The following is a 13,102-nucleotide window of genomic DNA, read 5'->3' on the forward strand; positions in this document are numbered from 1 at the left end:
GCATAATTTTTCTAAAAAAAAAAACGTATATACTAATAAATATTATAAATGTAACCGGTCATTTTCTTGCCCGGTGCGGGATTCGATACGGGTTGTACTGCACCAGAAGGTGACATCACTAACCGCTCGGCTAAAGGGTCAGACCCGTTAGCTAGGGGCTAACGTGTCTTATTTGTAGTTTACAGTCGTCACCCTCTTCCGGAAGCACGCCCTCGCACTTTGTTATTCCCGCGCTCCGAAGAGACTTTTGAGGATCTGCACACTTCCGGATCCCACCGCTGCCACCAGTGTAACCGGTTATTTTCTTGCCCAGTGCGGGATTCGATACGGGGTGTACTGCACCACGAGGCGACATCACTAACCGCTCGGCTAAAAGGTCAGACCCGTTAGCTAGAGACTAACGTGTCTTATTAGTAGTTTACATAAATATTTTATATTTATATGTTATATTTACATCATCTTTGCTTATTCATCGTGGAATTTTATGTTTGTATTTTTTTAAAGGCAGGCCTAGTAATATATCACCCAATATATGCATGAACCCACAAATCAGGTGCATTCCCGCTGAAAAATATGTGTTTTCCTATAAATAGTGTGATCTTGCTTCAAACACTACCATTTCACCATGGACCGCAAAGTAGCAATCGCTGCTATCTTTGCACGGAGACAACACCGACGGAGGAGATTTTTATATGAACGGTTTAATTTTGGCTGATTCACTTATATAAAATAAAAAAAACAATAATGTAATACCTGCCAATAACGTAATACCTGCCAAAAACCTAATAATTTTGGCCATTTTAAATGTAATAATGTGGCGGACACTAGGGGCTATGCCTCTCACCCAGCAGGGCTGTGAGCTGGGGGCGTGGTTTACGTTCCCGGGCTCTCTGGTGCAGGGTTGTTCCTGTTTCAGTTTGGTTTTGGAGCTGAGGAATAAAGTTCAAACTCGCCTTCGTCTCCTGTGTTTTTCCTCATCCTGCATAAAGCCAATAACGTAATAACTTGCCAATAATGTCATAAGGTTTTTGAACCAATAACATAATAACATTTTGCCAATAATGTAATACGTTATTATGTTATTGGCTGGTTATTACGTTATTGGCCTAGCATAAAAAAAATCCTTTGAAAATTTAATAAGTGCAGCCGATAATGTAATAATACATAAATAGGACTGCATTTTTTGGAAATAAAAGATTTTTTTTTTTTTGCAGTTTTTGTGCAGTTTGCTCATCAAAAATAGGTATAGTGGATGGCATAGTCATCATATTCATTCATCAAGGATACATACTATGCAGCATTCTCTCTCCTTAATTATGGTTGTAAGAGCCAATTTGAGAATTATTTGTTGTACAAAATCTTTATGTAGAATATTGTTTATTTGCTTAGATATGTAAATTCATAATTTCATGTCAGTGTCTCTGTTGGATGTTGCATTGTCAAATGAATTTACCACATTTTTTTCTTGGAAAACATTTAATTAAAACGTTTTTCAAACATTTCTCAAGGAAATTGTTAAAACAATTCAGTCCTCACTTAAAACTGTATTTAAATAACTGGACTGGCACTATAATGGTACTCAACTCCAATATACAACATAGAACATGAACACTCATTTACAAATGTCAAAAAAAAACTGAAGAGAGTTGAACTAAGGGGAAAACATCAACATAAAATTGGCATTACTTCTTCCTGTAAATGTCCTTAACTTTGTACTGCCCAAAAGCTACATTACTGAGAAGAATCCAGGCTTTCATCCATCGGCTGTCCTTGCCAAATAACTGTTTTATGCGTAAGCTTAGACCACTGTTGCGTCCAGCAGCCTTGTAGAGCTTCATAATACTAATGGAACAGTCATCTTCTTTGTCCAGTTCTAGGCTCTCTGCAAGTGCTTCTCTTATATATAGGTCGGGATGGAATGGTGCAGACAGTTCACGGAATAAGAGTGAGACTTGATTGGATGTCTCAAGCATTGACATATCTTGCTTGAGAGAAAATTCAATAATTCTTGATAAGATCTCTGAAGGTAGGTATTGAACTCCAGGCTCATTGCCAGCATCCTCAACCATGTCAAGCAAAGGGTTAGCTATAGACTGAACATCAGCATTAGGTAGAAACCCAGGTTCAGGCTGAGACAGAAAGCCAGGTTCATCATCAGGCGGGGCAGGTTTGACAACAGGCATAGAAGCAGGTTCGGCATCAGACAGAGCACCAAGTTCCGTGTCAGACAGAGGGGCAGGTTGGGACACTCTATGCATCTCTGCCTCCTGAATGGCCTGAATGTAAGTGGGAATAGGTCCATCTGAACTTACATAATGTTCCCCGTCCCTCAGCGAGAACCAAAAGAGGCAGGCTTTCACAGTAATCACCAGATGGTGATTTTACAGAGGTGGCATCCAAACCAAGAGTCGACACAATAAGGAACTGAACATTAAAGATCTGGGATGCTCTCTGAAGAGTTAGGTGGTCACCGTATGTGCCATGTTGTGCCATCCTCTCTAAATATTCCCCCCATGTCTCCTCAACATACTCCAAAAGGGATGTCCCAATCACTCCATATGGATTAAATGTTAGGTTGGCTTCTTTACGCAATGTTTCTGCAGAACAGAAATTCCAATTGTGGCCAATGATCAGAAATAACAGCAAATTGGCAGTTGCCATCAGGGATCGGGTCAAAGCGAATGTTCAGGTTTGATGATTCAAACTCCTCCAATCTGTCCTGATGTGAGTAAGGTATTCACAGGTCCATTTGTTGAACTGATTTAGGCTGAGACTTTGAGTGCTGCCTTTCTTCTAGTCTTGACACACTGGTCACATCAGAAACTGAGAACTACTTTTGTGTTGGAGTGGGGCTATTTGGCATTTGAAACTCAACCTTGTATTTGTGCAACTTAAGGTTTCTTGCCACAACAACACCTGGTATCACAAATTGTTTCTGTGAGACTGTGATGGCCACTCTTGACCCTGACCAACACATTAACATGTAGCCTATACATAGAGACTTTAAAATTCCCATATTGAGTCTGTTGGCGTATGCAGTGTTGTGTTGCTTTTTGTGCCCTTTTCCTGATCCTATTTCGTTCATCCTCAAAACAAAAGCCTCTGCTTTTGGGTGGGCAGTGTTTTGTTGCCTAGTGGACAGTGTTCTTCAAGATCTTCTCGGGAAGAAGTTAAGCGATTGGATAATGCGTGACTTTGTCTTCCAGAATAAATCCGAAAAGGAGACATCCAACTCAAAACTTCCTTTGGGTCTTCATTCATTATCTTTGCATAAATTGGCAAATGCTTAACCCAGTTCAGTCCTCCTTCTTGATATTGGACTAAGTTCATACATTATTTTTTTCCTTAGGACATGGTGGCTTCTCTCCACTTTACCCTGGCTCTGGGGATGGTATGGAGAGCTCTGAATTATTTTTACTTGTAAGGACTCTATAAGTCTTTTTACAGCACCTTTGAACTCTTTCCCTTGGTCATGCTGTATGACTTTTGGTGGACCATGCTCATTGTAACTGTCTTCAAGGTGTCTAGTAATCTCCGCACTGTGTTTACCTTTCAGTGGTCTTGCCATACATATCTACTAAACACATCTATTACAGTCAGGATGTACCTATATGTGGCTTGGCCATACTTGACCCTCCATTTACCTATGTCAACAAGGTCTACCTGGTGTCGATCTTGAACTGCTTTGGCCGTGATAGATTTTGGTATGGGTTTGTTCCAGAATGTTGCCTTGTGAAGCTGGTAACATCTTAATCTGTCCACGGTGTCTTTCACACTTGCTCGGCTGATTCCCAAGTACGGTTTCCTAAGGTATATGTTTAATTTTCTTACACCAGAGCCTTTTGTTTCAAGAGCCTTATTTACAACTGCAGAGATAGTTGACTTTCTGGGTACCATTTTTCGATCGAATGTAATTGACTGACCATCCTCACTGAGGGCGTAATGCTGCCTATTCCACCACAGTTGAATAAGTGCAGAGCGCTGGGTCCTGGATCTCTCTGCAACAGGAACATTAAATTTCCCCTTCAGTGCCTTGAGTATGACATCGTAGGTCTCATCAGACATCTGTCTGTGTCCATGTCCTCTGCATTCCAAAATGATGCAGGAGAGAATAAAGATTGTTTGTAAAATACCTGCAATGGTATTAAAGACAAAGTTATTCCCTTTTTCAACTCTAAACAAGGGATAATATGACCTGCAAACCTACAAAAGAGAGTTTTAAATAAAGTATACAATACACAGGCCCATTGCACTGTTAAAGTTGATATTTCATAGTAAAGCATGCTGATGAATCAATAGGTTAGTACACATTGTTCACTAAGCTTTTATTTTGTCATTAGGGACCTACGTTTAATTTTTATATCAGGTATAGCTAACACCATTTAATTCCTTATCCTACACTGCCACCTCGAATAATACTGAAAAAATCATAACCTACATTGATATAAACCTCAGCTCATTCAGCTGTCTTATTATAGCAGATATTTATATAATAATATAATTATATATAATATAACTAGAAGAACCCCGCTACAATGTAGCGGTTTGGTTATCCACCTGTCTAAATCTCCCTCCTCTTCATCCTGTCAGCTAACGCCTTCCCCCTGCCCCTAACCCCCCCCCCCCCCCCACTCCAACTCCCTCCCTCCAAATGCTCAGATTCATCTGAAATGCCGAGAAAAGTGGTTTACCCCCCCACACTCAAACTCCCTCCCCCCAAATACTCAGAATCATCCGAAATGCCGAGAAAAGTGTTTTTAGACATTTTTAGAAAATTCATATTTTGCATAATTATGCATATTTTGCATAATTATGCATAATTGTTATAATTATTTTAATGTTCTGCTATTTTTCTGGTCCTCTCTGGAACAATACCTACCACCTCCAAAAAAAATGAGGATCATAAGTGCATTTTTGCAAAAATGCATTTATTTTGCATAATGCCAAAACATTTCTAAGTCCCAGAAAAAAAAAATGTTATCGGTGAAATAATCAAAGATGCTCAGAATCATCTGAAATGCCGAGAAAAGTGGTTTTTAGCCATTTTTAGAAAATGCATATTTTGCATATTTATGCATAATTATGCATAATTTTAATTAATGTTCTGCTATTTTTTATAGGTGCCCCTGATCATCCCCAATAACCTCCAAAAAGAATCAAGGCCCCAAGTGCTTTAGTTTGGCCGTTTATAGACTCTCACACAGACACACACCACACACCAGACACACATTGTGAAAATACAGGAGTAGATTATATATACTACTATTTCATCCAGCTGCCCCCGTTAGGGGTCGCCATAGCAGATCATCCGTTTCCATCTCTTCCTGTCCTCTGCGTCTTCCTCTGTCACACTAGCCAAATGCATGTCCTCCCTCACCACATCCATAAACCTTCTCTTTGGCCTTCCTCTTTTCCTCTCCCCTGGCAGCTCCATATTCAGCATCCTTCTCCCAATATACCCAGCATCTCTCCTCCACACATGTCCAAACCATCTCAATCTTGCCTCTCTTGCTTTGTCTCCAAACCGTCCAACCTGAGCGGTCCCTCTAATATAATCATTCCTAATCCTGTCCTTCTTCATCACTCCCAATGAAAATCTTATCATCTTCAACTCTGCCACCTCCAACTCCACTCTTTTCGTCAGTGCCACTGTCTCCAAACCATATAACATAGCTGGTCTCACAACCATCCTGTAAACCTTCCCTTTAACTCTTGCTGGTACCTTCTGTCGCAAATCACTCCTGACACTCTTCTCCACCCACTCCACCCTGCCTGCACTCTCTTCTTCACCTATCTACTGCACTCCCCGTTACTTTGGACAGTTGACCCCAAGTATTTAAACTCATATGCTTTCGTCGCCTCCACTCCTTGCATCCAGACCATTCCACTGTCTTCCCTCTCATTCACACATAGGTATTCTGTCTTGCTCCTACTGACTTTCATTCCTCTTCTCTCCAGTGCATACCTCCACCTGTCCAGGCTCTCTTCAACCTGCACCCTACTCTCGCTACAGATCACAATGTCATCCGCGAACATCATCATCCATGGAGACTCCTGCCTGATCTTGTACGTCAACCTGTCCATCACCATTGCAAACAAGGAAGGGCTCAGAGCCGATCCTTGATGTAATCCCACCTCCACCTTGAACCCATCTGTCATTCCAACCGCACACTTCACCATTGTCACACTTCCCTCATACATATCCTGCACCACTCCTACATACTTCTCTGCAACTCCTGACTTCCTCATACAATACCACACCTCCTCTCTCGGCACCCTGTCGTATGCTTTCTCTAAATCTACAAAGACACAATGCAACTCTTTCTGACCTTCTCTATACTTCTCAATCAACATTCTCAAAGCAAACATCGCATCTGTGGTGCTCTTTCGTGGCATGAAACCATACTGCTGCTCGCTAATCATCACCTCTCCTCTTAACCTAGCTTCTATCACTCTTTCTCAAATCTTTATGCTGTGGCTGATCAACTTTATACCTCTGTAGTTGCTACAGTTCTGCACATCGCCCTTGTTCTTGAAAATCGGTACCAGTATGCTTCTTCTCCTCTCCTCAGGCATCCTCTCACTTTCCAAGATTGTGTTAAACAATCTAGTTAAAAACCCCACTGCCATCTCTCCTAAACATCTCCATGCCTCCACAGGTATGTCATCAGGACCAACTGCCTTTCCACTCTTCATCCTTTTCATAGCTGCCCTCACTTCCTTCTTGCTAATCCACTGAACTTCCTGATTCACTATCCCTACATCATCCAACCTTCTCTCTCTCATTTCCTTCATTCATCAGCCCCTCAAAGTACTTCTTCCACCTTCTCAGCACACTCTCCTTGCTTGTCAGCACATTTCCATCTCTATCCTTGATCACCCTAACTTGCTGCACATCCTTCGCAGCTTGGTCCCTCTCTCTAGCCAATCGGTACAAGTCCTTTTCTCCTTCCTTAGTGTCTAACCTGTCATACAACTCACCATATGCCATTTCCTTTGCCTTTGCCAACTCTCTCTTCATTATACGCTGCATCTCCTTGTACTCCTGTCTACTTTCTTCATCTCTCTGACTATCCCACTTTTTCTTTACCAACCTGTTCCTTTCTATACTTTGCTGTACTTCCTCATTCCACCACCAAGTCTCCTTGTCTTCCTTCCTCTGTCCTGATGACACACCAAGCACCTTCCTAGCTGTCTCCCTCACTATTTCTGCAGTGGTTGCCCAGCCATCTGGCAACTCTTCACTACCACCCAGTGCCTGTCTTAACTCCTGCCTGAACTCCATACAACAGTCTTCCTTCTTCAACCTCCACCATTTGATCTTCGGCTGTGTCTTCACTCGCTTCCTCTTCTTGGTCTCCAAAGTCATCCTACAGACCACCATCCGATGCTGCCTAGCTACGTTCTCCCCTGTCACCACATTGCAGTGTCCAATCCCTTTCAGATCGCACCTCCTACATAAGATATAGTCCACCTGTGTGCACTTTCCTTCACTCTTGTACGTCACCCTGTGTTCCTCCCTCTTCTTGACATATGTATTCAACACAGCCATTTCCATCCTTTTCGCAAAATCGACCACCATCTGTCCTTCCTCATTTCTCTCCTTGACTCCATACCTTCCCATCACCTCCTCATCACCCCTGTTCCCTTCACCAACATGCAGCAATCGGTAATGCTGGTGTTAGCCAAAGCGGTCCGCACCTGAGCAGGCAGTTGTCGCAGAAATAGTTGTACAAAGAGGAAATCAGGTGTGTGCGCCGGTCCCAGCAGATTCAGCATTTTGTCCATGAGCTCGGGTGGCTTGCTGTCACCCAAGCCTTGAAGAGAAGAGACGGTGGGCCCTCTCGGCGTCGGAAAGTTCAAACATCTTCAAGAGGTGATCTTTGAGCCCCTTGTATTTGTCTGCCGCCGGAGGATTTGTAAGGAGACTCACCACTCTAGTTGCAGTCTAACATCCGAGCGCCGATACCACGTAGTAGTATTTAGTAGCATCATCCGTTATTTTGCGGATAGCAAACTGCGCTTCCGCCTGGGCGAACCATGTCGTTGCCGATGACTCCCAGAACTCTGGCAATTTGAGAGAAACCGCGCTGATTTCGTCAACCATGTTCGTTCGAAAGATTGTCTCTGATAACTACCAAGAGACAAACGTCAGGGTCACCAGTGTAGAGGAGCTCAAGCAGGAGTCGTGACAACTTTCTCTTTCGGCTACACAACGTGCACCATTTATTCCTTCCACCATTACAACACCAAAAACCCGCGCAGCAGAAGTGTGTCACTGTAAACCCGAACCGAGGAAACAGCAGCTGTAAACCAACATTCCTACTAGCTCAATAAGGGGAATTATGTACCCCCATAACCACTACAAAATGATACATATATTAGTACATTATCGGCTGCTGTTATTACATTCTAAGGATTTTTTTAAAGCTAGGCCAATAACGTACTAACTTATTACATTATTGGCAAAATGTTATTACGTTATTGGCTTATTACATTATTGGCACGTTATTACATTATTGGCTTTATTACATCTAAAATGGCCAAAATTATTATGTTATTGGCAGGTATTACGTTTTGGCAGGTATTACGTTATTGGTTGCTACAGCCAGCATCATTGAAAACTGCTTAAATTTGCCCTTAACTTGATTAAATCTCACCACTCATCTCAACAATCCCGGAGATCTGCCTACATGCATCTTTTTTTTAAAAATTTTTATTAATGTCCCTGTAAATGGACAGGGATGCATGTCAGCGAAAGAAAGAATATAAGAGGAACACATCTGCCCTGATTGGCCATCGCTTGTCGCTGTCACTGCTCATTTGCATAAAGTTGAACTTGGCTTAGCTTTTTTAGTCGCCAAGTCGCAGTGATCGCGTCGCCAGGTGACACGGACAAGACGCACCATGTCGGTCAGTGTATCCCGGCAGTCACCTCACAGCATATACATAGCACACAGCATCCAGTCAGTGTAAGCAGATTGAATATTTTATTGCAGAATGTGGACTAAACCATTTGCGTTTTAACAAGGTGGGCACAGGGACTTTGAGGAGTTGAGGCAGGCCCTCAGTATTTGCATGGATGGAAAATTCTGTTTCTCAACCTATTCATCCTGTTTATATTAGTTAATACGTATATGAGTGATTACTTAGAAATTTAAAACTGTAGCCCAAAGCAACTTTTTGAAGGCTTTTGAAAGCTTTGAGGCTTTTATAAAAAAATGTCTTTAAAAGGTGCAAAAACAAGTTAAAATCCTAAATAAATGTCTTTATGCATGCTCAATAATCTAGGTAAGAAAATCAAGAAAGTTGAATCAGTTCATCTGGACACAACGTTTATTGAGAGAAACGTTTCATCACTCATCTAAGTGACCTCTTCAGTCTCAACTGACTGCAGGTACCCCACCCTCATAAACAATACAGTGGCATAACGACCGAAACCAACGATCAGTTTCATATGCAGATTTCATGACCATTAACTAGAGTTTCAATGGCCATGTGTACTATTCACATCCTCTTGGCCAGCTCCAGAGGATGACACAACACAGGAGGGCTAATACGTCAGGCCAGGACTCCACAGTCTACACCATCTACAGGCTAGTGGCCACTCTTTCAAGGATGAAGATGTGCACATCCTTGATAGGGAGGAACGCTGGTTTGAACAGGGAGTCAAAGAGGTCATCTATGTGAAGAGGGAATGATCATCCCTGAACCGGGGGGGGGGGGCTAAGAGTACAGCTGTCACCATCTTACAATGCTGTGATTGCAACTATTCCCCAATCCTCTGTGAATAGTATACATGACCATTGTAACTCTAGTTAACGGTCACACCCATATTTGCATATGAAACTGGTCGTTGGTTTCGGTCATTATGCCACTGTATTGTTTATAAGGGTGGGATACCTGCAGTCAGTTTAGACTGAAGAGGTCACTTAGATGATGATGAAACATATATGTCAATAAACGTTGTGTCCAGATGAACTGATTTGAATCCTATATATTTTTATGCTATATTTTTTCCCCTATACTATGGCTAAAGGAAATTAGTCATTCTCGTGTTTTTTTTCTCCAGCCATGAGCTAGATGTGGAGGAGAATCCTTGTTTGTTGACAAAGAAGGCTTGGGATAAACTGGGACTCAAACGGAACCAGAACCCTATGTAAGTACTATAGATTAGTGTTGTTTCTCTATTTACTCTATGCTACTTGCAGGATACTCTCAGTGACACATGGTGAGACACATTATTAGATAAGTAATGTAGTTAACTCACATTTATTCATATAGCCCTTAATCGCAGTTACAGTTTCTGAAAAAAAATCCTCCATCCACATCAGCTGTTGTCCATCAATAAGGTTTCCAGTGGAACTAACAATGTGAAGGAACTTGCTCCCTGCTGTTTCAAGATCAGGTCTTCTCCTGGGCTGTTTGTTTGAGACAGCTTCTGAGCCAACAGTAAATGGAAACAAGCACACAAAATGGCAACACTGTCCTGGAAACAGGGCCAGTAAATGCCTAGCCTGCTGTGGCCTTCTTTCCTTCTTGTGTTCATTGTGTTTTGGTTGTTTCTTGTTGTCATGGATATGCTTGTGCTCTCCAGTTGATATACTGTCCACTACATATTTTTTATGCACAATGACCTGGCTGGCTGACCTTTTAAAAGTGATATTGTGCATTATGTGTTTGTATGCTTGACCAGGTTTGACAGTGTACTAAGGTTTAAACCAAGTTCCAGCAAAATGCGTCATCCACAGACCCAAGCAAAGAGAGTGGGGCGTGACAAGCAGCAGTTTGTGGCAGAATGTGCAACCAACAATACCAGCAAACGCATGGTCACTGAGCAGGATGGAAACTCACAGGCACAGATTAGCACCACCCTCCAGAAGGTACTTTCTCTTAACATCTGAAGTCTATGGCCTAAAACCAAACTCAGCTGTGAAGTGTGATTTAAATGTTATGACTTAGTTTAAAATGCACAATTCTCAAAGTACTATCAAAGTGCTGAACTGTCACACAATACTATCCAGTGAAATTTCAGAATGTCAGTCGTTTCAAAAAAGGAAAGAAAGGGATGGATGGATGAACATATCTAAATCTGAAGGATTTGATCTACCTTAAATCCATAAGTGCTCAAGCAACCCCAAAGGGCACAGTTCAAGATGACCGCTGTTGAATTTGTCCTATTGTTGCATGAGTAGATTTATTATTATTGTTATTATTATTATTGTTGTTGTTGTTATTGTCATTATTGTTATTATTCATATTATATTATTATTATCATTATTGTTATTGTATGAGTAGACTTCAGTTGAAACGTACTGATACAGTTTAACCTTATATGGATTATGACACATTTTTAACTCTGCCCATGAAGCAGTGCTAAATCTATTTTTTTATATTTATGTCTAACCATTCAGAACATGAGTTCAGCCTTCCAGTGCAACATAATCAGTTATCCAACATTTAGTTTAAGTGGAGAAATATTGCACAATAAGCATTCCAGCTGCTATGCTGATACTCAGCAAAGCAGCTCTGGGACGCTTTAGAACATGTGTTCCTCCACTTTACAGGTGTGCTGAATTAACTGTTAGTTACATAACATTAAAACTTCATTCACAGCTGTCGTTAACAAGATGGCATAGTAGGCTACAGCTGTTCTTTTTTTTATTACGTTTTTATTGAGTTTCTATTGAGGTCCTGGGTTCGAATCCCGTGTTTGTCCAACCTTGGGGGTCATCCCAAGTCGTCTGTGTGTGCAGTTTGCATGTTCTCCCCATGTCTGTGGTGGGGTTTCTCCGGGTGCTCCGGTTTCTCCCACCATCAAAAGAAACATGCATGTTAGGGTTAATACTCCTCCCTGTGCCCCTGACCGTGATATGGCAAGAGGAACTGGAGTTGGTCCCTGGGCGCTGCACGGTGGCTGCCCACTGCTCCTAGCTACACAGCTAGGATGGATGAAATGCAGAGCATAATTTCCCCACAGGGACTAATATAGTATCTCAAAATAAAATAAAATTCAAAAAAGAAAGGGGTAGAGTTTACATTTGGAAGTATTTATACTATACAAGCTTCACTTCACAAGCCCTGTGATGGCCTGGCAGCCTGTCCAGGGTGTCTCCCCATCTGCCACCCAATGACTGCTGGGATAGGCTCCAGCATTGCCACGACCCTGAGAGCAGGATAAGTAGTTTGCATAATGGATGGATGGATGGATACACTATACAATGGTGTATGGTACATGTAGTCCTTCGTTACCATCCTCCACTTCAGGTAGTGCATATTTTCTTTTTCCAAAAAGTCCATGAAAGGGGTCCAAATATGAGCAAAGTCCTTCCATTTCCCTTTAGTAATTATCAGTTTGTCCAGACCAAGACAAGTTGACATTTCTTTTATCCATCTATCTACTAATAGAGGAGTTATATGCTTCCAACATGATGCATCACTTTTCTGGCCTGAAGAAGTCCAAAGTCACCTACTAGTGTTTGTTCCCTGGTTACTGAAATTTCTTCTGGGTAAATTCCAAGTATACATAGTTTGGAACAGCACAGGACATTCTGATTGACGATCTGTGAAAGATATTGTATGATTATTGTCCAAAATAATTTAATCTGTGAGCATTCCCAAACACAGTGTAGTAGAGTTCCCCTCTCCTCTGAACAATTCACCCAGGAATCTGGGATGTTGGGAGACATCTTTCTGACTTTAACAGGGGTTATGTACATAGCAGTAGCAGTAGTAGTATTATTATTATTATTAGTAGTAGTAGTAGTAATAGATTTGCAAACTCAGCCATTTATATTCAATTATTTAAGACTTGTGTGTATATAATTTTTTTTTTATTTATGTTTCTTTCAAACAGGCCATTTCCCAGTCTGCTATGGCAATATTTTTGAGCAAACTATATTTAATGTTTTGTGGAATAGTTATCAGTATCTCAAAACATGAATCTCAACGATTCTAATTTATTTTTATTTTTTTTACTATGTAAACATGTGCTTCATTATTTCTACCATTTATTCTATGGGGATTCTTCCTCTTTGGCAATTGTGCAACCCCAGTGCAATCAATTTAGTAGTATCATAGATAGAAATGGCAGCATATGGGA

General features: G+C 41.4%; 1 protein-coding gene across 1 annotated transcript in view; it reads left to right on the forward strand.

The window, feature by feature from the left end:
• LOC130123681 (trimethylguanosine synthase-like) overlaps nt 1-13,102 on the forward strand; it is a 66,638-nt gene that overhangs the window by 23,472 nt on the left and 30,064 nt on the right. The window contains exons 3-4 of the mRNA XM_056292928.1: nt 10,073-10,159; nt 10,697-10,883. Of these exons, the coding sequence (XP_056148903.1) occupies nt 10,073-10,159; nt 10,697-10,883 (274 nt within the window). The remainder of the gene's footprint in view (nt 1-10,072; nt 10,160-10,696; nt 10,884-13,102) is intronic.

This window comes from Lampris incognitus, chromosome 14 (genome assembly GCF_029633865.1).
Source record: "Lampris incognitus isolate fLamInc1 chromosome 14, fLamInc1.hap2, whole genome shotgun sequence".
In the NCBI taxonomy this organism is placed as follows: domain Eukaryota; kingdom Metazoa; phylum Chordata; class Actinopteri; order Lampriformes; family Lampridae; genus Lampris; species Lampris incognitus.